This window comes from Lepidochelys kempii, chromosome 13, assembly GCF_965140265.1.
Source record: "Lepidochelys kempii isolate rLepKem1 chromosome 13, rLepKem1.hap2, whole genome shotgun sequence".
Taxonomy (NCBI): Eukaryota; Metazoa; Chordata; order Testudines; family Cheloniidae; genus Lepidochelys; species Lepidochelys kempii.
Genome location: NC_133268.1, coordinates 4,391,077 through 4,417,306, shown reverse-complemented (window position 1 = coordinate 4,417,306; position 26,230 = coordinate 4,391,077). Strand labels below are relative to the sequence as shown.

The 26,230-nt window shown below is 53.0% G+C and overlaps 1 protein-coding gene across 5 annotated transcripts in view; it reads left to right on the top strand.

Moving 5' to 3' along the window:
• UCKL1 (uridine-cytidine kinase 1 like 1) overlaps positions 1 to 25,779 on the top strand; it is a 41,351-nt gene extending 15,572 nt beyond the window's left edge. For 2 of the 5 annotated variants that reach the window (XM_073308949.1, XM_073308951.1), the window contains exons 2-15: positions 984 to 1,177; positions 3,041 to 3,147; positions 4,397 to 4,567; positions 5,788 to 5,859; positions 9,209 to 9,398; positions 9,989 to 10,050; positions 16,052 to 16,071; positions 19,798 to 19,896; positions 20,620 to 20,713; positions 22,294 to 22,356; positions 22,983 to 23,105; positions 23,864 to 23,971; positions 24,825 to 24,981; positions 25,414 to 25,779. In XM_073308949.1, coding sequence (XP_073165050.1) covers positions 984 to 1,177; positions 3,041 to 3,147; positions 4,397 to 4,567; positions 5,788 to 5,859; positions 9,209 to 9,398; positions 9,989 to 10,050; positions 16,052 to 16,071; positions 19,798 to 19,896; positions 20,620 to 20,713; positions 22,294 to 22,356; positions 22,983 to 23,105; positions 23,864 to 23,971; positions 24,825 to 24,981; positions 25,414 to 25,484 — 1,531 coding nt within the window. In that variant the 3' untranslated portion in view covers positions 25,485 to 25,779. Of the gene's footprint in view, positions 1 to 983; positions 1,178 to 3,040; positions 3,148 to 4,396; positions 4,568 to 5,787; positions 5,860 to 9,208; positions 9,399 to 9,988; positions 10,051 to 12,156; positions 12,174 to 16,051; positions 16,072 to 19,797; positions 19,897 to 20,619; positions 20,714 to 22,293; positions 22,357 to 22,982; positions 23,106 to 23,863; positions 23,972 to 24,824; positions 24,982 to 25,413 lie in introns of all 5 variants that reach the window. The other 3 variants (XM_073308950.1, XM_073308952.1, XM_073308953.1) reach the window with 2 other exon arrangements.
• Positions 25,780 to 26,230: the final 451 nt, after the last annotated feature.

Genomic DNA, 26,230 nt, shown 5'->3' with positions numbered 1-26,230 from the left:
GAGAAAATCTGAATGAGATGAGATTCAAGAGGGCAGTTCAGGGCATGCCGGTGGGGGGCAGTTTGGGAGTGGCTAACGGGGGAAGGGGAAGGAGGAGATATTGCTTGAAGAGGTGTGTGTTAAGGAGTGGGAGTACGTGGCCTAGTATAGACACTTGTGTGTTCTCCACAGTAGTGTAAACACGTCTGGGCTACTTCAGGCCAGGCCAGGCTAAAGAACAGAGGTGTTTTTACCCTGGCACATGGATAACACAGAATTCACTGCTTGCTGAGAGAGCTTTCGAGAGGAGAATGTCTCCATCATGGCACTTACCAATGCTATGTGCTTGTGTAGCCCCTTCACTGGGGAGGATCTCAGAAGCTTTCACCACCAAACTTCCCTCTGCACCCTGGGTGAGGTACAAGCAGGCAAGTTTTTTCACATGGGCAAACTGAGGCATGTAATGGTTGAGCGACTGGCCTGAGGTCACACAAGAAGCCTGGCACAGCCAGGAAGAGAGTCCAGGGGTCTTGAGCTCCAGGCCCCTCTATCCACTAGAGACACTTACCCCGAACAGCAGCTTGCTGCTGATGGCACTAGTCAGGGCCAGAACTTGGGGCAATTTCCTGTTACCAGATAGCCTGTTTCCCAAGCCTGTCAGACCCAGGAGCGCCCTGTAGGCAGTGGGTTAATGCAGTGCTTTGGGCAGGGCCCTCCTCTGGTCTGTTCCATCCCACTGGCAATGCGAAGAACTGCCGCAGAATCCACTGTGGAGATCACACGGTGGCTGAGAGAGGAGGGTTCATCATTAACCCAGCTGTGTTCCTTCCCCTGGGTGAGTTCAGGAGAACACGGTTTATCGTTAATCCCTCTGGCCTCTTTTCAAGTCAATGCGTCAGTTTCAGCCTCTCGAGGGGATGCCCTCACAGATCAGGGGGCCCCCGCTGCGAATGTTGCCCCAGATGACCAGGTTTCTTCTTCTTCTTCTTCTTCCCGTCTCCTAGCACCAGTGGAGCGGAATCCTTAGACAGACTGTACCCTGCGGTGGGTGCTGCAAGGCCGCCCCGGAAAAGGACCACCAGCCAGTGCAAATCCGAGCCGCCCCTGCTGCGGACGAGCAAAAGGACGATCTACACAGCCGGGCGGCCGCCATGGTACAACGAGCACGGGACGCAGTCCAAAGAGGCCTTTGTCATCGGTAAGGCATGTGCTGGGAGCTTTCCGAGCGCAGGCCTCTCAGGCATTAACGGCCAGAGGGTGGCTTCAGAGGCTCTTTGCTGAGGGCTGGTGTGGCGTGTGTCCCTTCAGGTCTTGCTGTCCCTCGCAGCCGCCATAGCAAGGATCTTGGTTTGAGCTTGGCATAGGGTCCTTTGCAACAGTGCATCTCTCTGAGATGGCTCCCGCCTCACTAGCACACCTCGCTACCATGCCAGAGACTCCAGCTTGGTTCCCAAGCTTGGGCCCCCACACTTCTCAAACTGAGGGGGGGCTCTGATTAGTCTGTCTTAGTGACTTCTCCCTTAGGGTCCTTGTCTTTCTCCGTGGGCAGCTGAAAGCTACAATGCTCTAGGAATTATGCTCTGGCCCGTGTTCCACGGGAGGTCAGACTAGACCAGAGGTGAGCAAACTACGGGCCACATCCAGTCCGCGGGACCATCCTGCCCGGCTCCTGAGCTCCTGGCCCGGGAGGCTGTCCCCCCTCCCGTGCCACCACGTGGCGCAATGCTCTGGGCGGCGGGGTTGCAGAGCCCAGCCTGCCCTGGCTGCCTGTCCTGGTGCAGCCACGCTGCCAGCCATCAGTGCTCCAGGCAGCGCGGTAAGGGGGTGGGGGGCTTGGATAGAGGGCAGAGGAGTTTGGGGGGTTGTCAGGGGCGTGGATAGGGGTCGGGGAGGTCAGAGGGCAGGGAATGGGGGTTAAATGGGGGCAAGGGTCCCGGAGGGCAGTCAGGAAGGAGAGGAGGGGTTGGATGGGGTGGCAGGGGGGTGGTCAGGGGACAGGGAGAAGGGGTGGTTGGATGGGGGCAGGGGTTCCGGGGGGGCAGACAGGTAGGAGAGAGGGGGTTGAATGGGGTGGTGGGGGGCAGTTAGGGGCAGGGAGCAGTTAGGGGCGAGGGGTCTGGGGGCGGTCAGGGAGAAGGGGTGGTTGGATGGGGCAGGGGTCCCGGGGGAGGGGTAAGTCAAGGGAGGGGGGGTTGGATGGGGGGCGGTTGGATGGAGCAGTTAGGGGCGGGGGGTTGCAGGGTGGTCAGGGGACCGAGAGCAGGGGGTGGTGGTGGATGGGGCAGGGGTCCTCGGGGGGCTGTCGGGGGGATCAGGTGGGGGCTGGGCCATGCCTGGCTGTTTGCAGAGGCTCAGCCTCCCCTAACCGGCCCTCCATACAATTTCAGAAACCCGTCACGGCCCTCAGGCCAAAAAGTTTGCCCGCCCCTGGACTAGATGATCCCCATGGTCCCTTCTGGCTTTGGAATCTATAAATACAGGATTGCAGGGGAGTGGGGCGGATCTGCAGTCCTACCAGTCACCATGGTTACAGAGTGACCCCCTGCGTACGCACCCTAGAACTTGGGGGACACCCCCCCCCCAGTCTGTTGCGGAGAGACAGACATTGGTGCATTGGATGTATCTGTTTGTATTACGGTGGTGCCCAAAGATCCCACTGAGATAAGGGTCTCCTGCCTTTGGCTGCTGTGTGTACACATAACGAGCGATGCCCTCATGAGCTGATGCTCCAAATAGCCAGGGCAGAGGAGGGGTGGGGCTCGCTCTCTCTCTCAGCAATGTCCCCCTGTTTGCACCTCGTGCTTGTGGGAGGAGTTTATTTTTTACTGCCGTGTGTGACCGATACCAGGACTCTCTCCGGGCTGGTTCGAATGCTGGCTCTCCTCCTAACCCAGTGATTCTAGGCTGAAGGGCCTTCGCCATCCCCAGTTACTTGTAATGACGGAATCATTCGTTTGTCAAGTGCAGCCCAGCGAGATCTGCCAGCGTTAACTGAGCTTGGAAGGTCGGGCTGCTGGTACGTTTGCTTCATTCGTCTCTCTCTGTCTCTCCCCCCCATCAGGCTTGGGAGGGGGCAGTGCTTCTGGAAAGACCACCGTGGCCAGAATGATCATCGAAGCTCTAGATGTCCCCTGGGTGGTCCTGCTCTCCATGGACTCTTTCTACAAGGTGAGCCGCTGCCAGCTCCTTAGCCCACAGCCGGCTCAGGTGTTTGTCCCCTCCGGAGACCTCCCCATCCTGCTGAATGGGGCGTGCCGGCACACTCGGTAGAACAGGTCAGGGGGAGGCAGGCGGCTCTTTCGAGTGTGTGTCTGTGGCCTGGCTGCATCAGGAGCGATGCGCCAGTGACATGGTTCTGTCTTGCACAAATCCCGCCTGCATTAGGCCTCTGTCTCGGTTACCAGGGGACCAGGCTGGACTAACGTGGTCGGGACTGAGCTGTGTTAGCTGAATGACACAAGCTCTCTAATGTTAATGAAAAGCGTTGTTTCGATTGAACCCCCACTGCTGTAGGACCCAAGCGTCTCTCTGTTTTTAATGCATTAAAGATTCATAAAGCCCTGTGAGGTAAGGAATTGCTGTCATCCCTGTTTTACACGTGGGAAACTGAGGCACAGAGAAACTTGACCTTGGCTGATGGGTGAGGAAGGCACTCAGTCTATCTGCGCCTCTGTCCTCCGTTAGGGAGGGCTGTGGCAGAGCAAGGATTTGAACCCACATCTCTTGAGAGCCACAGGGCCAGCCTTATAGGTGGGTGCCGTGGTCAGGGGGGCGCTGTGGTCACACACACAGCCTGCCCCAAGGCCCTTTCAACCCCCGAGTGCTGGGCCTGGAGCTGGGGGCCCCTGCTATACACCGGCCTCCAGCTGCTAGTCCTGGCTGGGCTGGAGAGGGAAAAGGACTTCCTCTTCCCCTGCATGGGCCACTCCCAGGGCCAGGTCAGACCCACCTCCGGGAACCTCCCCCGAGTTGCAGGAAGCTCTGCACTCCCTCATTCCTGCCCCCATTGCTCCCAGCCTCAGGGGGAGGGGTCAATGTCTGGGGAGCTGCCCTCTCCCCCATTTGCCCAAGCCCCGTGCAGCCAGACTCTCAGAAAGGGCCAGCCCTGGGATGAAACCCTAACCACGGGGCCATCGTCCCCCTTCCCTAGAAATAAAAGGGCTAGGGTCTCGTCAGCTGCAGCCCACACCCCGCGGTACGGGCCACCAAGCCACTCTGCTTCTGCCTGTCAGGGTAGGAGACCCAGGGAATCCCTGGCTCTAGGGCAATTCTTCACAGTTTGGCCTTCGTCCTGCTCTCTCATGCACTGTCCATAGCGCAGCCCACGTGGCTCCTGGCTGAGGCTTCCCAGGCTGCGGCGCTCTCTGTTTTGACGGCGTACAATGAACCCTGCAGCTCCCTCTCCTGTCTCGGGTAGGTGCTCACCAAACAGCAGCAGGAGCAGGCGGCCAGCAACGACTTCAACTTTGACCACCCCGACGCCTTCGACTTTGACTTGATCATCTCCACCCTGAAGAAACTCAAGCAAGGCAAGAGCGTAACGATCCCCATCTACGACTTCACCACCCATAGCCGGAAGAAGGAATGGGTACGAGGACACAAAGGGACTGATGGGGCCTGGGGGTGAGGGGTGATTCGTGTGCTGGGGGTGGGGGGGCTATTCTGAGATGGGAAGAGGGATAATGCACCTGCATCTTCAGACTAAAAGTCCCATCCCTTTCAAACACCATAGATTGAAAACCCAAGATCCCAGCCTAGTGGTCACGTTGCCGTGTGGGACGTATGGTGTCTGTTTCTGGTGCCTGGCTTGGTAGGAACCCAGGAGTGGCAGTGTGCTCTCCGCGAATGGGCTGGCTTGGTGTGTATAAGGGAGGGAGCAATGCTGTCATCTAGTGGCTGACAAACAAAAGATAAAGGATCTACTGCTACTGGCAGCAAAGGGAGTTCCCCATTAACTCAAGTGGTAGAAGCCCATGGTTTTGAAGCCGACAGAGCAGGTCTCTGGTCCCAGCTGCCCAGGGACAGGAGCAGGTGTGTGTGAGCACTTGTCTCTCGGTTGGTTACAGTAGGGAGAGCTGTAGATTATGCAACACTGACCCCGGCCGTCGATGTGAGGAATAGCACAGAGAAGGTCTGAAGGGAATTCGATTCAGACCTCCTTGCAGAGGGGATGGTATCTGCAGCATACAGTCTTGAGGGAGGGGGGCAGAGATTTTACATGGAAAGGCTCTGAGTGGGTGAGATTTCCCAGCGCGGGGAAGGAGAAATGAAAAGACAGTCTCTCTAGGGGAAGCACCCATCTTGAGACTGGTATTCATAAGCAGTATAGAAGAGGCCTCTTCCGTAATGGGCTTGTTCAATCCCCAGTCAGGCTGAGCACTTTCCTTCCTTCTTTGGCTTGAAGATCAATTTAAAAGAAACACAGCAGCCTCGTCTCTTGCCTGGAAACATGTGGGAGACCAGGTGGTGCTCCCTTTATCTGACGCATCCTCTCTCTGGGGATGGTGTCTCTTAAGGGGCTGGACCCTCTGGTATCGTTCATAGGTTGGTCTTTTCCATCGCCGTTTCTACTGTAAGGGGGGTGCCCTTGTCATGTCCAGTGTCCCAGCAGCACTTTTCCAGCACCCACTCGTTGGGGCCCAGCAATGGGGCCTTAATTGACCCCGGATTCCCAGGGCATTCAAACCCTTCCTGTTGTGCTGAACTTCATGCTCCTTTATCATCTCTCCCTCCGGTGGAGTATTTTTCTCCTCTCGTTCTCTTACTAACTGCATTGGGTTTGACCAATGTCCTTCCGTTTCCTCCCAGAAAACACTGTACGGCGCCAATGTGATTATCTTTGAAGGCATCATGGCTTTTGCGGACAAGGAGCTCCTGGAGGTGAGAAAGGGTCCTTTAGAAGGATGATGGGCTGCAGAGGCAAAGCCAAGAGGGTCTCACGGCTTCGTCTTGCGTCCTGGCTGGGAAAGTAGGAGCTGTCGGGGAGCATTCCTTGCTGTACGCCTCCCCACCTCCTGCTCTCCATCCACGTGCATGCGGGGAGAGGAAGGAAAGATGGAATCTTCCCCCTAATGGTCTCTGATGTCTAGGGCCAGGGAGATGGATGCTTTCAGCAGATGTATTCCTGATTGCTGTAGGAGTTTACTGTAGGATCTCAATGGGCTTCAGCTGCTAACAATTACAAAGCCAAGTGGAAGGACGTTGGGAGAAACACAGGCTAATGCTCTAACCCATCTGTAGAGATGTGGAGGCTGGTGATTTGGTACCAGGTGTAATGAGTTTAGTGGTTACAATCTAATTCCTGGTGGCAATTGTCCACTGCACAAAAACACCACTAAATCTGGCACAATTCTATTCTCCTAGTCTCTGTAATCTCTACACATTGCAGTCCGTTTGCTAGGATGAGCTGGTCCAGCAACTGCAAGCTTATCTGATCCTTGCCAGGGCTGCAAGTTCCTTTTTTTTTATGAGCCCTAACGCAATACTTGAAAAATGTAACATGAGAGGCCAAGCTGTGTACAAACCCGAATGTGTCTGCCTGCTTTCATCTAGAAGCTTTGCTTTATTGTTCAATGCACTTTCGTGATCTGCTCGTCTGGAGCAATAATGACATCCAGTGGTCAGCTGCGTGAATCTCACTTGGAGCGAGGGATGTGATTCCCAGCTCACAAAGCCGCCCTAGCTCTCATCAAGCTAGCATGTTACAGACAGCATAGCTGGATTAGAACAGGCATCAGAGAATGGCCTGTGGGGTAGTTAGCCTACCCAAGAACATACCCATGGGGGTCAGGCAGGTTTATGGCTAGTCCATGCCACTACTCACTGCCATGGTTACGCTTCTATTTTTAGCATGCTAGCTCATGGGAGCTAGCAGGAACATGTCTGCATGAGCTGGAAATCGCACCCCTATCTCCAAGTGTAGATGTAGCCCCAGAGGAGTATTTCCTGGGGGGGGGGGAGAGAGATTGTTCTTGCTTTTCCTACTTAAAGGCAGCGCTGTGACTTGGAGCCGCCATGGGCGACCTGCTGTGTTTGGCCCACTTCCAGCATTAGCCAGCCAGTGCCCACGAGTTACATTCTGGCACATCCTAATAGGTCTCTGCCATTGTCACTAGCCACTCGAATCTCCTCCGCATCCTTTTAAAGTTGAGCTTAGGAAATAGCGCCCTGGCAAAAGAGTGGGATCTACTAGTACAAGTGAGTTTTAGAACAGAATGGATCTCGCGGGCATGAGAATAGATGTGTGAATTGCACTTGCTGAGATACAGGAAGTGGCTGATTAAGGCTGCGTTGGCTCAGATGCAATAGATCAGACCTAAGGCCCATAAAGCCTAATGTCCTGTCTCTGGAAATGGCCGTTCCCTGACTCTTTGCAGGACATGAAGGAGCCCTAGCGAGTCATGCAATGCTGTGTACAGAGGAGACGGGGAGGGCACTCAGAGGCTATGCTGATAGGATCCAATAAGAACCTGGATAGATAGAATTCCCTCCTGACCCATGATGAGCAGTGCGTCCCTGAAGTTTAGCTTGGATTATCCCTTCCCCCACCTTACTGATCCTGATGTTGGGCACAAGTTTATCCAGCCCTTTAAAAACAGAATCAGCTGCTATATTGGACTCTCTGACCTCTTGTGGCAATGAGTTCCACAGGCAGACTATGGACTGGACCTTTGCCTGGAGAATGAAAAGTTGGCCCATCCTGACTGGGCTCCCAGCTCGGGAACTACAGTGTCTCAGTTGACCTGGATTTCTAGTGGCTTCATGGGTGTCTCTGAAGGTGCATTGGAGGGAGGGCTATATTCAGATTTTGCAATGTAGAGGCTGTCACCCGTTCATTCCATTAGGTTAGGGATAGATTTAGGCTTGGAAGAATAAGATTTTTTTCAGTAAACATCGATTTCACCACACACACACACAAAATAAATATTCCCAGCAATGATCATTGAAATTTACAGCTAGATAAAGTAAGAAAAATGCTTCCTGAGAACTTATAAGAGTTTGATTTAAGGATTTTTACCTTGGATGTTTGACATGTGATGTTGACAGTTCATGTTTAATAGTTATAAAACTTTAACTTTTTGAATCTCAACATCTGCTGTCATTAAATAATTAGTCTGACCCCTCCATACATTCCTGCAACTGTGAAAATTTAAATGGATAAAAATAAAGCTTAAAAATAAACATCAATAGTACCCGGGGAAATTATACCAAAAAAATCAAATTCTGCCAAGCCTAAATATATTTAATGTTAGTAGGGCAAGTGTCACTAGGTGACACTGTTACACATAGTCTTCCACGATATTTTTCTTAGTGTGCACGCAAATGCTTAGTCTTGGGAAGACGTACACGGTGGTGGTGTTCTTTTTGTTCTGCCCAGTTCTGCATCGAGGAAGTGGTCCTTGGAGAGGGAGTTGTATAAGCAGCAGTTTGAGATCAGCTTTTGAGGCAGAGTTGCTCCCTGCGTGCTGGCTGACCGCCTCTGTTCCAGGACTGGTCTATATGTATAAGTTACACATATACTCAGACACCACGTCTTTGATACCAGTGGGAAGCTGAGCTGCAAGGCCCTGATATCTGCTGTTGCTCAGCAGAGTGCTGACCCTGGTGTCAAAAGAAGGGTGACAATAGGCATAAAATTTCCCTCCCCCATTGATGGATCTTTGAACCAAACTTCTCGTGCCTGTACCCATTACTGGCTCTGGCTGTATGGGCCCCTTTTCAGTGGCAGACCCTCGCTACCAGGTAAATTACAATCTCCCGCCGATGGTCCCGTTGAGCTGTAGGGGAAACGCACACTAGAAGAGGAGATTGTGATGAATTCCCTTCTGCCGGGTGAGGCTGGAGTTGGGGGACTGTTTCTCTGTCACGATGATGCAGGCTTGTGCAGCAGAACTCCAAGCGCTGCCCTGACATATCTTAGTTCCCCTGCTGTGATTTCCAAGGCTGCTTGGACCCTGGTGACTTCCCAATGGGTGATTTTCCAGCTCCCTTCAAGGGGCTTGAACCGGGCCCTCAGCTCTGCGACAGCAACAGGGGGATCGGGGAACGGCTAACCGCAGAGGGAGAGCTCCCCTTCCTCTCCCTGGCTTGACCGGGCAGGGCTCCACCCGCGGTTTCCCCTCCCTGCTAGCTGGCGCAGCGAGAGCGCGCCCTCAAGGCAGCGCAGCGGGAGGGGTCCGGCACGAGTGACGCTCCACCTGGGCTGTGTGCGTGTTCTGCCTCCTTTCAGCTGCTCGACATGAAGATATTTGTCGACACGGACTCGGACATCCGGCTGGTGCGTCGCCTGCGCAGGGACATCGGCGAGCGCGGTCGGGACATTGAGGGGGTCATCAAACAGTACAACAAGTTTGTCAAGCCTGCCTTCGACCAGTACATCCAGCCCACCATGCGGCTGGCCGACATCGTGGTGCCCCGAGGTACCCGGCACAGCTCGCTTCCGGCCGGCCTCTTTCCTCGTTCGTTACGTTGGCTCACTGAGAAATCCCATGCCTCGTTGTCTCTTAGCAGAGGAGTCCGAACGCCAGCTCCCGCACCTCCTCCCTCTGCTCTGGCCTCTGGCTGTTCCCTTCTGCCCTCCTGCTGGCATCAATGCCAACTGCGGCAGACAACTAGGGCATTGAATGACCCTACAGCCCCTGCTCTTGATGGCTCCCAATCAAAATTAATTGGCCTGGCAACTCTCTGTGGGCACGTGTTGGCACCAGGGTGAGCTGGCTGGCTGTGCCAAACCCTTGCTAAGGAGCTAACGGTGCTGCCGTGTGGGGAGTGGTTTTTGGTTACGTCGGTGAGTCTGCCTCAGTTCACCCCGGGTGACTGCCTGGGCCTGCCACTAGATTAACCAGCAGGGAGCAGAGTGACCGTTTTGTGGGTTATGGTTTGGGTCTGGGAAGGCAGGGACCCAGCGTTCCCGTGTTTCAGAATCGCAGGCAGCAGAGAGGATGGTGCTGACTTGACGCCGAGTCCCTGGAACTCACCCTGTCTCTCTCTTGTTCTTGGCGCACTGAAGGTAGCGGGAACACCGTGGCCATTGACCTGATCGTCCAGCATGTCCACAGCCAGCTGGAAGAGGTAAGGGCTGCGCTGTGAAGCTCCAGTTCAGAGCCTTGCCTCAGGGAGGTGGCAATACGGGTGCTAACCGCCTGGGGAGAGCCGGGGGCAGTGGCGTGGCTAGTGACAGCATCCAGCACCTAGCGGGGTATCATTTGGCTTGGGATTTGCATGTGAGAGCAGCGGGGCGATGATACAAGATTCCTGACCTCCTAAGTAAACTCCTCTCCAGCCTCCCTCTTCTCAACCAGGCAAGTCTTCCCTCTTCCCTCCGCCACCGCACTGGCTGGGAGCTGGGCAAGGCAAGCTGTGCATCCATGTGCCCACTGCTGCTGAGCCTGCCTCTGTACAGTGGCATGCGACAAGCTGAAGGCAGAGGGCTGCAGCCTGGATGCTGGCGCTTTGCACAAGGGAGCTGGGGGCCTGCAGAGCTGCATGGCACCTCTCCCTGCGTTCTCTGGGCTGCACCCTGCCCTGGCCCTGGGCCCAGGCTTGGCACATCCCAGTGCTTCCTTCCGTGCCTGCAGACCCGGGAACGTGCCTGTACCTTACTGGGAGCTCTTCGATAATAGCAACTTCTTGCTGGGAACTGAGAGTTTGCTGGTAAGCATAATCCACTGTACTTGCCTCATCCCCGGTACAGTATTCCTAACTGCAGGCCTAGGAAACTCAGCAGCCCCAGGGAGTTAAGCACAAACCGGGCCCTGACTTCTCCCTCCAGTGCATTGCTCTGGCCCCTTCTCTTCAACCAGTTCCTGCACTCCAAGCACGCACAGCCGTTGGGTTTCTGGCTCTGAACAACTCTCAGAACAGGCCAGTTTTTCAAATCCGGTTCAGACGCGCTCCCCCACATTGGTTGAAGCCTTGCGAAAACGGCTGAGGTCTGCCCCCTGGGAGCGGAGACCTTTCAGCAGCAGCCAACCCAAATACCACAATTCAGCCTCACACCTGAATACTAGTCTGAACCAGCTCGAAGGTGGATCCAGATTGCTACTTCCTCAGCCATCTCTAGTTTTCACAAATCTTGAATCCCGTAACTGGACTGTAACTGCTCTGGAGGGTGGGTTACGTCTGAGCACTCACGGGGGGTGTCAGATCAGCGGATGAGGTTGTGTACCATACGCTGTGGGCTGCAGTTCCTGGTTTCCCTGGAAAGATTAAGGGCAGACTGGTGATCTCAGGGCCACAACATTCAGGTCTATATAGCTTTTGTATGTTAACTCGGGGATATGCTGGGGGCAGGGGGAGGGGTCTCTTTGCACTTTGATTTTGCCATTGGAATCTGTTTGCTTTTCAAGATAGCTACGCTCCCCTTCTGCTCAGGGCAGAGTTCCAGAAGGGCGAATGCGCACACAAGTCAGATGCACTTGGAAGTAAAATTCTCCACTCCAGTTGGCCTTTCTAAGCTCCCACTCGGCTACAGCCATCTGGCTGCCTGGTATTGCATGCATGAGACTGCATGCAATACCACACAGGCCAGCAAGTCCATATAGGAGACATTGCTCCTATACGTTAGCACTTGCCTAGAGTGTGCCCCTCCAAAAATGTCTCCTCTCCTAGTTAAAAAGGGGTCCCTGTATTTTCCTGCAAACAGCCCTATTTGTAGTGTTGAAATAAGGGCAGGTCTAGAGATTGTGAAAGCCAAGTTTCATCTTGCTACCCAGCCATAGGAGCTGTTTTCTTGTATAAGTATGAAACGCTGATGTCATATCAGAAGAATAACTGGTATCTAACGCAAGATGGAAACTGGTTTTGCAGTCTCTGAACTGACTCATAACTGGGGTCCGAGACCTGGCCGGTTTCCATGGAGATGAGATAGCTACTGCTTCCAGGAACAGGCCTCAGGAAAAGCAAATTAGAGCAAAACTTTCTTTCAGCTAAATCTCACAGCAGGTGAGAAATGTGGGTCCTTCCCAGGCTGCTGGTTTGGGAGAACCTGTGGATGCTAAGTTTTGAGGCGTGGGAGGGGTTTATTGGGGGGCAGAGGGAGAAAGACTAACTGTGAACGCAGGAAAATATTCCTATTTTTCCCTTTTTTTTTTTTTTTTTTTTTTTTTGTCTCTAAACGCCCGTGGGCTTGACAATGCTTAATGCCGGTTGCGTTGTGTCTTTGTGTTACTGCTGCAGCGTGAACTCAGTGTCAGGTAAGACCCTCATGACTCTGTCCTGTCTGCGTGACCTGAGGCATTTCCAATGCCAGGCACTGCTTGGGCTGCACTGTCTCTATCAGAATCCAGTAACTTCCTCCTAGAGCTCAGACCCGTAGAGCTCATCTCACCCTTTGTGCTCAGGTACAGCCAGGAGGGCAATATTTTAAGCACTGGGCATATATAGAAAGTGAAGGTACCTGCAGTTTATATGGCCAACATCTGACCTGACTGCGTACCCAATCCAACTCCCATTGACGTTGGATCCAGGCCTAACTTGTTCTTCGGTGAATCAGAGACATTCACAAGGCTGATGACTTGCAGAATGGGAAAGAGTTTGGTATTTTTTACCAGAATTTTTTTTTCTTCAACTAATGTGAAAAGTGGTTTGGAGAATTCTTCTTCTGAGCAGCGGCCGCTGGAAAAGCATAGGAAAACCGAGGCCTTGTGTTCGTAACCCAAAGGAAATTTAAGCTGAACCCTCCTCACGTTTAAATGAAGTTCCTTGAGAATTCAGGCAGCCTCGGGGAGCAGGAGACTAAAGCACAGGGGTCATAGCGCCCAAAGGGAACTCGACTGATTCTGAGTGGTAACACACACGCTTTGGTCCAGGAGGACAAGTTCTATGGAAATAATTTCAGGATTTGCCAAAAATATAGTGGGAGATACGATTGCCTAGTAGCTCCAGGTGTATATACAGAGTAGACACCTATTTAGCTACCCTTACAATATCAGCGTGTAGATGGTGCTTCTGCTTTTTCACTTCCATTAGGCATTCAGCTAAGATTTCAGCTATTTTTGTGGGAGGCGAAAAGATGCATTTCTAAAAATGCATTTCCACTTAGATGTATATCTTTGTTTAAAGAGACACGTAACTCAGGTAGGCCTGAAGTTTACATTTGGCATAAAAAAGCTTTTACAAACCCTCAGATGAATAGAAAAGCTTCTGTTTTTTTCCCAAAGCTAGTTATTTTCAAGCAAGTAAATTGGATGGTTAAAATTTCACTTTTAACAATGTCGGGGCCTAATGTGGCAAACATCTATACGTGTGAGTAACTCTACTCCTACGGGTACCTGTGCTCATGTACGTAAGTGTTTGGAGGGTCGGGAGGCGGGATATAGTGACACAACCATGAAAATGTTTCAGTTACAAATGTCTAATTTGTAACAGGCTGATTTTTGCCCCCAAGCTGATATTATTCTGAAATCCAAAAAGTACTATTCGTCGTCTTGATTTTGCCTTTTCTTCATGCATCTTGAAAATCAACAAATCTAATAAAATGGTGCTGATTGTGTAATGGAGAGTTTAGTGCTGTACCACTTTAATTGCACAAATAAGTACAACTACAACACTTGGGTAACCTCAGAATCCTTATCGTGTATTTCAATCAAGGCTTCCTTTCTGGTAAAAGTTTGAAAAAAATGAAGGTCCGGAGTTGGAACATGCCTGCAAACATTGGTTTAAACTCATGAAACCCAAAGGTTTTTATTAAGTCAGCTGTCTCCAGCGCCCCGTCCACCCAGGGGCAGCTGTGTGTTAGGTAGCAGATCAGGGCTGATAGATGGGGACATGCAACAAAAGTGAAACATGCCTGAAAAAAATTGGGCCTTCCAACTAACCGAACTCCACAGCCTCAGTTCTTAATGGCTTATAATGAATACCAAAATCCCCCATTCTAATGTCAGTGCCTTTCAAATGCTGTGTTGGTGAAGCTATGCATAATCTGTAACTGGTAGAGAAAAACCCAGATGTCGGATCTGGGCCCGGGCTAACCTACCTTCCACACAAACTGTAGGTAAATTTCGGTAGGAATCCAGATCCAAACTCCATTGCTTTGGCCCCTCTCTAGCACTTCGTCAATGGAACTTTTTAAGTATTATGGAGGTGAGCTGATTCTAAGCCCAGTTGTAATGACAGGGTAAATTACCAGGATGAACTGTTGATACCTCTAACTGGATGGTAACAGAGTTAGTTGCTGATGCATCCAAATTCTCACTCATTTAAAGAAAATTGTAATAATCGCTGGACATTCGACTTTTCAGTTTCACACCCAGACGCACGTTTCCTGTCTGAAACTGCAACACACTGAGCCATCCAGGCGCTGTACACCCACGCGTGCAGTTCCCCTTAACACCAGTAGGAACAGACACACACCCTTCCTTGGCAGAGCAGACCCCGGAGTCTGCTTGCTTGTATCGAAGTATGATGCTCTCAGTGATGTCTTGATCCATTTTTTTTTTCCTTCCGCCACGCTGTTTGAGAACTGGACTTGCTTCTAGAAACGGGTGTTGTCGAAGATGAATTCACCGTTGCCAATCGATACTTCCCGTCCCCAGGTCTAGATCACCTCCATGTGCCCTTTGCCAATTGTCTTTAAATATCAAGCCGTGGCACGGTGTAGTAGTCCTTGTTTGAAATGTCAGCCGTTAAAAGCCAGCTGCCGTACGTGTTTGAAATGCCTTACCTACATTAGCTTCTTTGTAGCTGGCTGTCTCTTGTCTGCTTCCTGTCTGATTGCATGTACAGCAAAGAGCTGGTGGTATTCACCGTGCCTTTCTGAGAGACGGTCACCCCCATATTTCTTTTGCTTTCATTTCTCCCTCCCCCCCCCGCCCCCCTTTGAAGCTTTCGTTCTGGGGAGGGAAATAAGTTTCCAACCTGAGACATTTTCTCGACCTGCTCATGGTGGCTTGGCTGAATGTTCCATTGCTGGTCAGCCACAGCGAAGCGGGGAGAGGAAATTCTGCTCACCTGCCTCACCCACAGGATGGCTGAGAGCCAAGACAGCAAAGAGGGACAAACTCCTGCAGGCCCCCTAAGCCTGATCTGTCCGCCATTCTCCAGCGCAGGGTCCAGAGAGAGCATGAGCTCTTGTCCCTGTCAGGTTGGCTGTGCAAGCTGCCGAGCTGTTCTCGCTGCCCCGTTTGCGATCCCCTGGTAGGGTCCACGCCGAGTTCTGTTCAGCGGGCCGGATTGCCAGTGTCTCTCTGCAGAACATAAAGTGCTCTTGCCGTGTGTGTGCAAACATGGATTGTACTCAACTACACTCCCATTCCACTGGGAGAGGAGCCTGGGCTGTGGATCCCAGGCCAAATCTTTAACTGGGCCTCTATCAAGAGGCACCTGCCACCCAAGTGTGAGTGTTTGTGTCCCCACGTGGGCCTGGCAAGCAGGTCGGTGGGCACATCTTGTGCCTGTTTGCATGTGCCAACCGTGCACTTTTTGAGGCCCAGCTGCATGCTTGGCCATCAGTGTGTGTCCTTCCCCAGCTTTCCCAGTTGCTGGGATCTTGGAGTAAATGAAGGCTCCTCTCTCTGATCGTGGGAATGCATGGAGTCCTGGATGAGGGGTCTGGTCTCTCCTCCATGCAGCAGAGTCAGGGACGGAGCCATAGACACCAACTCCTGTTAGTGTCAGCAGGAGCAAGGTGTGCAAGTCGTGGAAGGCACAACAGACTCCTGCCCGTCCGGCATTTGTGACATCACGCTTCTCTGCCAAGGCCATGGCTGGGACTGGGGCCTTGCTCCATTGAATGCACAGGGGACATAACACTGTCATTTTTCCCCTGCGCTAGGTTGGTGTGAGTGCTGGGTGGGGCCCCTGGGAGACTGTCCAGCAGAGGGTGGCACCTCTAAGACAATCTGTTAAGCAAACACAGGTTCAGTGGAAAAGACGGTTGCCGAGGGATCTCTCCCTGATGGCTCAGCCGTTGATCGAATCCAACTGGTACTGCTTGAAGTTAATACGGATCATGGCTCCCCTCATCCCCCTGGTTCTTTGACTAATTGAAATGCTTTTTCCTCCCCCCCCCTTAAACCCTTGTTGTATTTCCTGCTTTGTCACTCCCTGAACATCCCTCCCATCTGGTGAACAGAGGAAGCTACGCTGGGATATGTGAGGAACGCTTGCAGTGTTTTGATTTTGATACTAATCATGGGAGCTGTGGGGTGACGGCGGGTGAGCCAGGGCTGCATGCTGAACGTGGGGGTCCACCAAGAGGGAGCATGTGCAGGTTCCTACAAGGGTGATGTTCTTTAAGCTGAACCAAAAGGAACCCTCTCTCCCCTCAGTACCTCTTCTCCAGATCAGATCGTCCTGAGAATTAGACTACGAAGGTATCTGTTTTGGGTACCTATATGGCCACATTGCTATAGTATCTGGGCACCTCCTAGTCATTAATGTATTTATCTTTAGAACACCCCTGGGAGACCGGGCAGTGCTATTATCTCCGTTTTACAGATGGGGACCTGAGGCACAGAGAGGCTAAGTGACTTGCCCATGGTCTTGCAGGACGTCTGTGGCGGAGCGGGGACTTGACTTTCTCTCCAGCCCTAGGTTATTGCTCCAACCACTGGACCATCCTTCCCCTCTGCTGAATCTGGAGAGTTCCCCAGAGCATGAGGTGTCTAGTCCCACCATTGCTTTGGGGGATTGTTTGCCCTGAGATCCACAGCAACTAATCCCTGGTCTGCCTCTCACCCCACAGAGTGGTATAGGACTGCAGGCACCCCAAGGGGCTCCTCTGCTGTCACAGCCTGGAAAGCAAAGTGCAAGCATTTCAGGAACAAATGGAAACATAGGTGACAAAATGACAGGTTCCCCCGGGCCTGTTCACAGCTCGGTGGTGTAGGAGGGGTGTTCCTGGTTGCGTTATGCCTGGTTGTGGCATCCAGGGACCGTGTCTTGGTGTTTTGTGTAGGTGCTGGAGAAGACAACATGGGCTGATCCTCTCTCTGGTGTGGCACACAGTGACGTACCACGGTGTGCGTGGGGGCGGGGAGCTGGAGGGCGGCGGTGACCAGCACTTGGATCGGATACAAGGGCTTGGGCAGCAGAGAGCCGTGACCTCGGAGGGCCTTTGCAACCCACAGGGCCGTTCGGTTTGTGGCTTGTGATGGTGCTGACCACACTCCTCGCTTTAAGGCCTGGGTCCCAATGAGTCTGCAAAGGCCGAGTTGAGGCCAGCGCACCATCCTCGGGGGCGGGGGGCGTAGCCTTAAGGTGCAATTCCCTGGCTTGTGGCACGTAGGTGTAAAAGGACCCGCAGATGGCAGGGGTATTGGTGAATCCTCTGCCAGGCCTAACAAGAAAAAGTGGACTGCTCTGCCCTGGAGCCGTTACTGCTGGCTCTTGTCCAGTAGGTTTGCCAGCCTTGAGCACTGCACTGCTGCCAGCCCTGTCTTTCCGCAGAGAGGCGAAGCTCAGGGTCTGCCCCCGGGGGAGTTCTCTGAGGAGCCCCTGGGACGCGTCACGGGGAGTGAGGTCGCTTGTCCTAGTGGCCTGTTCAAATGCCACCTCTGGGAGTTTTCCGTCTCCTGTAGGTGCCCTGCAGTTGGATCTGCTGCCCTTATCTGCTGTTGCTGGGCCCTGCCACAGAACTGCCTCGTTCCCGCCCCGGGCGGCGGGTGCGTAGAGCCCCGTGTTTCGGGTCTGGCTGTGACGTGCTTTGAGATCCAGGTGCTGTGTAAAAGCAGGGCACCATTACCCCTGCCCCAGCAGCGCTGTGGGGGCGGCAGCCCGTTCTCCCAGTAGGGGGGCATGCTGGAGATGCCCCAAGCCCATTGCTCTTGTTTTGTGACAAGGAATGTTGGCTCCAGCTGGTTTCTTTGATGATTTCTCCTTTTTTTTGTTTTTATCCCCCTCGACCCTCCTGCCCCCTCCCCCCCCCACACACACACAATTCTCCCCCTCTCGGGCCAGTGTGGACCAAGTCAAAACCTGTTGGTGGGCCCGATCCTGCAGCCATTCCCCAGGTAAAGTGGCTGCAGGATTGGGTCCTTATGAAGAGTGAGGGCCTCTAGTGAGGCTGGGGTTAGACTGCCCTGCAGAAGCCTGGAGCAGCGGCACAAGGAGGGGACCTGCAGGAGCATAGCAGCCTCTTGCTGCTGGCGAAGCCTCGCTGTGGGCATGGGGAGGGATGGGACACAAGTGGGGTGCCAGGGAGACTAACCAGGGGGTCTTCCTCGCTAACCGAGTGCAGCTTGTTTTGCTGACCATCTGCCCCCGAGGCTTTGAGGGGTTCGTCTTACTTCAGAGCACAAGTGGTGCCGGGGCGGCACTTTGGATAACGCTCTTGCAAAGCCTCCCCCTAGAACTGAGTGCACCCCATGTACCCCATTTGTCTCTCCGCCCTTGGTGGGGGTGTATTCAGCTTTCCCCTCAAAGTATTTCACAAATGCCCTTTCCCAGCTTGGTTCCTGCCATTGAAATTTCTACCCTCTATCTGGGGAGTGGAAACCCCCCCCCACACACACACACATGTGCACATATCCCCAAACCTATTGCAGCCTTTCTGTGTAATCAGCTGATGCATCAGGGTGGGATCCCTGCATGCCCACACATGCAGAATGGTCACAGGCCATCCACAGCCCTGGTGACATGGGCACAGAAAGCATCTGCTTCCGTAAAGAAACATCTCTTTGTTTTTTAACAGTCAAAACTGGAGCTAGTGGAATAAGCACGAAACCCTCAAAGGCTCAACGGGCTTCGCTCATGTCTTGATTTGCATTTGTTTTAGCCAAGGCCAAAGGATGACTGGGTAGATGGAGGAATCTGATCACCATGCCCCTCTTCCTAAATCCCTACCTAGTCATCTTCGTCCTCCTGGCTTGCTTGTGTGTGTTGCATTAATTAACCAGGGTGGTTCTCTACTAAATCTGTACTTGGCTGGTGCTTTTATCTTTTCCTTCCCCCAATATGTTCCCGAACCGGTGGCAGTCATTTTTGTGTGTGATCCAATGTACAGCTGTCCGAGTCCTGCGTTCCTCACGTGCAAGGCTGATTGGTTCATCCTTTCCAGCCAGACCTTACTACATCTTTCAAACAAAGAGAGGCAAGCTAATGGGAACCCATTATCAATGGCATTTCCTTGATCCAGGAATAGGCATTGCACTCAGCCATGTTAATTGATTTGTCATCCAGAGATGAGTCATTCCAGTCGCCAGGCCTGTCCAGCTATAAAGCATCTTGAGGCTATTCCTAATTTTGTAACGATGTGACTGTCTATGAATGGACCAGAGCTCCCACACCAAACCCTTCCTAGAACAGTCGTGCATCCCAAGGGGTGCAGTTAATCTCAAGGGATCAAAGCTGTCAGCCGGTGCATGAGTGTGGGACATGCTGACCAAGTACCCTGTTTCTGATGATGTACCAGAAAATATTTGCTCTGAGAGAGGCACCTTTTATGGGGTTAAATTTGAGATACCTTACTCCTAGCTGTCCCTTCCTCATTCATTGACTGAAGGATCCATCCACTGAATTAGAGCAAAGAAAGCAAATGAGACCCGTGAGCTGCGGGAGTGTGATCTATTTTTCGGAGAAGCTTTCTCTCTCCTAACATGACTGGTCAGTTACAGTAGATGGCACGTCCTGGATGGTAAATATGTTTGTGCAGCCAGTTGGAGCCTTAACATCCCAGCTGTCGTGGGGGCTGGTGGGATGCAAAGGCTCCGGGATTCTAGACGTGGCTTCTCATTAGTGTCAACAACCCCCTTGTCACCTTTGGGTGTCTTCCTCCCCCTGGACTGCAGGCCTTGGGTGCTGCCCTTGGAGTTTGGCTGGATGAGTGTTTATGCATGTAAACAAGCGCTCACCTAGCTGTGGTGTTGTGTTGGTCTCCAGGGCAGCGCTGGCCTCTGCCCACCAGTGCCATCCCCTTCCTCGGACTCTCAGCGTGCTGAAGAGTACCCCACAAGTACGCGGCATGCACACCATCATCCGGTAAGCACGCCACCTTGCGTTTGGAGTGGGTGAGGCTAAGGGCTTGGGGGCCTTTGGCATCATCCAACCTTGGTCTGGGTGTTTGACATCTCCCACTCCCCCAAGAGATGAAATCCTGCCCTGGGCCAGAGACCCTAGTCGGGGCTGGGCAGTTCTCACCCATTTCCTAGAATCATCCATTTAAAATAGGATAATGTCAACCCCTAACTCTGAGCGTCTGCATGCTGGCTGCCCTGCTCAGCTGTGAACAGCTAATCCTGCCATCACCCCAAAAGCTGGGTACCGTCCCTGCTGTACAGACAGAGAAACGGAGGCATAGAGAGGTAAGAGACCTGCCCAAAGGCCCACAGCAAGATCACGGCAGAGTTAGGATTAGAACCCTGGAGCCCTGGGACAGCGATTGCTCCACCTCGGCGCTCCCTTTGCAAAAGTGCCTATGTCCCAGCAACAAACCTGCAACCTGGGGTGGGACAGGACGACGCAATTCCCGGTAAAGGGGCCTGGTGACGTTCAGGGTCCTCGGCTGGATCCCCCTGGTGGAAGGCCTGTGATGATATCAGCTGCCTCGACCTGGGAGGAGACTGAGGAACCTGCCATGTGTATCTGGTCCACCTTTTTCTTCCTGCACGACCTTGCCTCACCCTTAAGGCAGCCCCTGACTCACAGTCAGCAACTCATGGAGAGTTCTCATTGACGGACGTGCCTTTCTCCCCTCCCCCTTAGAAACAAGGAGACCAGCCGAGACGAGTTCATTTTCTACTCCAAGAGGCTGATGCGGCTGCTGATTGAGCACGCGTTGTCATTTCTGCCTTTCCAGGTATGTACAGGAAACAAGGGGATGGAGGGGAAAGCCCATTGTTCTCTCCTTTCTGATCCAAGTCTGGGGGGACAAGGAGAGGTCTGCGTTTGCCCCGTGGAGCCTTCCCTACTTCTCTGTGACTTGCCCTCATGGAAAAGGCTAAAAAGAAATGATTCTCCTAGGTCAGACAGCAGTGATCATGAGGGATGGGACCCTGTTCTGTTGTATATGCGTTCTTATTACCACACTCATCCCCGTAGTGTCTACATGCTTTCCAGCGGTGCAGTGAGCAGTGTGACTGACAGCTGTCACATGTCTTGTTCTCATCTCCTCCCTGGGGGAAAAGGTTTCAAAGTAGCAGCCGTGTTAGTCTGTATCCGCAAAAAGAAAAGGAGTACTTGTGGCACCTTAGAGACTAACCAATTTATTTGAGCATAAGCTTTCGTGAGCTACAGCTCACTTCATCGGATGCATGCAGTGGAAAATACAGTGGGAAGATTTTATATACACAGAGAACATGAAACGATGGGTGTTACCATACAGACTGTAACGAGAGTGATCACGTAAGACGTAAGACGAGCTATTACCAGCAGGAGACAGAGAGAAAACAAAAAACCTTTTGTAGTGATAATCAAGGTGGGCCATTTCCAGCAGTTGACAAGACCATGTGAGGAACAGGAGAGGGGGGGAAAATAAACAAGGGGAAATAGTTTTACTTTGTGTAATGACACATCCACTCCTAGTCTTTATTCAAGCCTAAATTAATGGTGTCCAGTTTGCAAATTAATTCCAATTCAGCAGTCTCTCTTTGGAGTCTGTTTTTGAAGTTTTTTTGTTGAAGAATTGCCACTTTTAGGTTTACGTTAATTAATTTACAAACTGGACACCATTAACTTAGGCTTGAATAAAGACTGGGAGTGGATGTGTCGGTGGTTCTGTGATTACACAAAGTAAAGCTATTTCCCCATGTTTATTTTTCCCCCTCTCCTGTTCCTCACATGGTCTTGTCAACTGCTGGAAATGGCCCACCTTGATTATCACTACAAAAGGATTTTTGTTTTCTCTCTGTCTCCTGCTGGTAATAGCTCGTCTTACGTGATCACTCTCGTTACAATCTGTATGGTAACACCCATCGTTTCATGTTCTCTGTGTATATAAAATCTCCCCACTGTATTTTCCACTGCATGCATCCGATGAAGTGAGCTGTAGCTCACGAAAGCTTATGCTCAAATAAATTGGTTAGTCTCTAAGGTGCCACAAGTACTCCTGTTCTTCCTGGGGGAAAAGGTGTCTGCAGGGCATGTCTCCACCATCACTGCTGCTGTGGGGTGGGTAACTGTATAGCACAAGGGCACGTCCAGCGCTCGGCTTTGGGAGCAGAGATCACAGTGCTGGTGCAGCCGTGTTTCTAAGGCAGCTAAACCCCTGCCCCTGAGTAAGGGGCCATCTCTGGCTTGCGCGGCTAGTGTCCAGGGCTCAAGCACCTCCCCTGGCTCCATGACTGTGTCCACGGTGCACCAGCCTGTGGCTTTTGTGCCATGGCTCCGGTGCGCCGGCGGTCTGAGCCCGTGTTAAAGTCTGTGCTGTGATCTTTCTAGAGCTGCACCGTCCAGACCCCTCAGGGAGAGGACTACGAGGGGAGATCCTACAGTGGGAAGCAGGTAAGGGGAAGGGAAAGGCTGGATTCAATTGCACACACTGGGGCCAGATCCTATGCCCATTGAAGTCAACGGGAAGAGTCCCCCGGACTTAATGGGCCCCTCCTCAGCATCTGGAATAGCTGGGTCTGCTCCAGGGGGCAGCTGGCTTTCTGCTGGGCTGTAGAGACCAGGGGATCCTCACAGCAGTGACTAGTCAGGTCAGGCCCTTCAGTAGCACTAATTAGGTGTGTGCGCCAAATCGCTCCTCTTCTCATCCTCCCATGTATCCTGTTGGGGAGGCAGCTGTGTCTTGTTGGAGTCTGGATGGGAGCTGGGAGGAGCTAGCTGCCTAACCCCCTGTCACTTCTGGAGGAGATGTGGTTCCCACGTGGCTGTGCATGGTTCAGTCCCATTGCTGGCCTGGGCAAACAGGAGCAGGGGACCAGGCCTGGGGCTTGTGTTCTGCGCACAGCCCATAGATCAAGAGCAGCTAATGAACTTACCTGTGGCTGTGAAGTGCTTTGAGCCTCTGGATCCAAAATTGCTGTAGATCCGTGCTAGGTCTAGGTCCTTTGGAGACCAGAGAACACTGGCGTAGGAGCATTTGAGGGACCCCGCATGGCCACTTCATCCCCACTCTGTTGCAGATCACAGGTGTGTCTATCCTGAGAGCAGGAGAGACTATGGAGCCGGCACTCCGAGCCGTGTGCAAGGATGTCCGAATCGGCACCATCCTCATCCAGACTAACAGCAACACTGGAGAGCCAGAGGTAAAGGGCTTGGTCCTCAGAGTCGAGGGTGCCTTGCGCCCCCTGACCATTCGCAGCAGCCGAGTCTCTGTTGCAGGGATCCCGAACGCTGCCACATGCCTAGTAATTGCAATCGGTTCATTCGTTCCTGCTGGACACAGCAGGTCTCGTCAGCAGGTGGCCGGTTGGTAACTGGCTTTCATATTTAATAAGCATCGGTCATTGAGGTCCAAAATGTCTGGCTTCAGGCGAACCCATAGGGTATGTCCCGTGGTCTGGAAGCGTTCACAATCGGCTGTGCAAAAATACACACACAGTTGCACGTGCAGTGACTGGGTAGACGTCTAGTCAGATGCACATACACCGGCCACAGCTGAGTGTGGCCTGGGCGTGCCAGTGAGGCACAGAACTGCGCATGGTTCGGTGCACTCGCCATTAAAAAAATCAGACCAAGGTCATTGGGGCTTTTTAAATGTATCCTCTTCACTAAGTGTTCATCCCCGTCTGGTAAGCACCAGCCCTTTGCCTCGGGGCTTGCCCGGCTAGCCTTTTAGCAGCAACTGCCTCATAAACAAAGGGTCTGGTACCGGGCCGGCAGCCTGTACCTGATTCAGCCCAGCCCATTAATCCTGCCAGCAACAGGGTAAGTGGGCTCCGCTGTCTCCCTGCGGCAGGTGGCTCATCCCCCGCCCAGGTAAGGGAGATGTGAGCAGAGCTGTTCTGAGGGCACTTTCCCGCCCGCATTTCCCAAATCCCGCTCTGGCCTGTCCCTTGCCCAGCTCCACTACCTGAGGTTGCCGAAGGACATTCGTGAAGATCACGTGATCTTGATGGACTGCACCGTCTCCACGGGGGCGGCGGCCATGATGGCGGTGAGAGTGTTGCTGGTAAGGAAGGACGGCGGGGGCCCGTCTCCGTTCAGAGGGGGAAACCCCAGAGCAGCCCTGGGGGTGCTGGGAACTTGGGGAGGGGGGCGGGTCCAGCCCAGCTCTCTGATGCCAAATCCCGGAGTCCAAGTAAACAAAAAGAAAAGGAGGACTTGTGGCACCTTAGAGGCTAACCAATTTATTAGAGCATGAGCTTTCGTGAGCTACAGCTCACTTCATCAGATGCATATCGTGGAAACTGCAGCATCCGATGAAGTGAGCTGTAGCTCACGAAAGCTTATGCTCTAATAAATTGGTTAGTCTCTAAGGTGCCACAAGTCCTCCTTTTCTTTTTGCGAATACAGACTAACACGGCTGTTACTCTGAAACAAGTAAACAAAGTGAATGCCGGTACCTTTAAACCTGGGCCCCGCGGTGAAAAGAGGAAGGAGGCCGGCTGGCGTGGTGCAAGCCGCAGTGACCTTCGGGGCCAGACACTCCTAGTCGCCCTTCCCTGGAGCAGCCCCAGGGGACAAGCCCTGCAGGAACTGAATTCACGTCCTCCCCAGCTCCTTCCCGAGACTTGGTTCCCGGTGTCCCCAGCCCAGCAGGGAGATCAGCTCCGAGAAGGAGATGAGGCAGGGGGCTGCTCTCGGTCCCCGGGGGCATAGGCCCAATCACAGTGCTGGCCCTTTAGGGTGGGAGGCCAAGGGTTTGAACTGGCCTGAAAGCGGAGTTCTCTCCAAGTCGGGGCTGACGGGGAGGAGGGGCGTACAGATCCTTGCACCGCTGCGGTCTGTGCATAGGGAGGAGGGGAGTCTCCAGAGCAGTGACATGGCCCCTCCTCCACCCTCACGCCACGACTCTCTCTTAGGATCACGATGTCCCCGAGGACAAAATCTTCCTTCTCTCCCTGCTGATGGCGGAGATGGGCGTCCACTCGGTGGCCTACGCCTTCCCCCAGGTGAAGATCATCACAACGGCAGTGGACAAGAAGGTGAACAATCTTTTCCGGATCATCCCCGGCATCGGTGAGTACCCGCCTGGTGGGATCAGAAGGGAAGGGCTGACGGCAGCGATCGCCCAACAGGGTGTGACGCTAAGAAGGGGAAATAAAGGAGGTTGCTCTGATCCCGCTGCTGTCTCCTCATTCAGCATTTCTTCTCCACCTTCCTTTTGCAAGTGACAGAAACTGACGCCCCCTGCCCTGGCCTTCTCATGCCCATGTGGGAGAGCAGAGTGCGTGGGCGGCCCAGCAGCCCCTCTGTTCTTGCAGGCTGTCCCGGGGGGCTCTCCCATGGGATGGCAGAGCAGTCGTCCTTCATGTTCTTTGGGGAGCGGGTATAGTTCCCACCCAGCTGGGTTAAGGGTGTGCGGCATTCCTGCGGCACCGATCTCCATGTGTAACTTCACATTGATGCCTTGTGCGTGCATGTCTCTCTCTCCCCACCCCTGTGCCCTAGGGAATTTTGGAGATCGCTACTTCGGGACCGACGCCCCCCCTTACTGGAGCGACGACACCCTGGACACTTAGCAAACACCCCCTCCTGCCCTGGGTCAGAAGAAGAGACCCCACCCTGGAGACAAGGCAGCTTTGGCACGGCACCTTACTCTTCTATTGTACATTTCCAAAGGGATTTCCCCTGGGGCATAGATATTTTTTCAGCTGTTGCGTTTGAAGTCTAGGGCATATTTTTTAAAAAGGAAGAAATGCAAATCCTAGCTGACTGTCCTACTTTAGAGCGGAGTTAATTTATTTTAATTTAAATATTTGCCTATGTAACTTATGTGAGTTTTTATAACAAACAAAATAAAGTTTTTCTCCAGTTTTCTTGCAGCATAGCTGTTGGCAGTTAGACCCAACCCCCTGGCCTGGCTGCAGTGCAGGTAACTGGGTCTAATCCCTGTGCAGCTCACAGATAAACCCAGGAGGAGCTGTAAATATGAGTTTTATCACCCTGAATCTGGCGCCCGTGTTGAAAATGCTCCGATCCCTTCTCCGCCGCCACTCTGTCCTGGGGGACACGGTACAGCAACTAGGAGGGCAACTGCTAGATGCTCTGAAAGGCAAGGGTGGGCCATGGCTGAGGTCGCAGGCGCTGTCCTGCTGTCCCAGCGAGTTGAAGGAGGCGCTCTGGGGGAGTCGTGAGTTGCGCTGTATCCTTGTCTTCCTGTCACTCCACAGCAAACAGCCGCGTCTGTGGGGACTGATGTTTGTAGCACCAGCCCTTGCTGCAGCTTCACTCGGTACTCGCCGCTCTGGCCAGCGGTCAGGAGCAA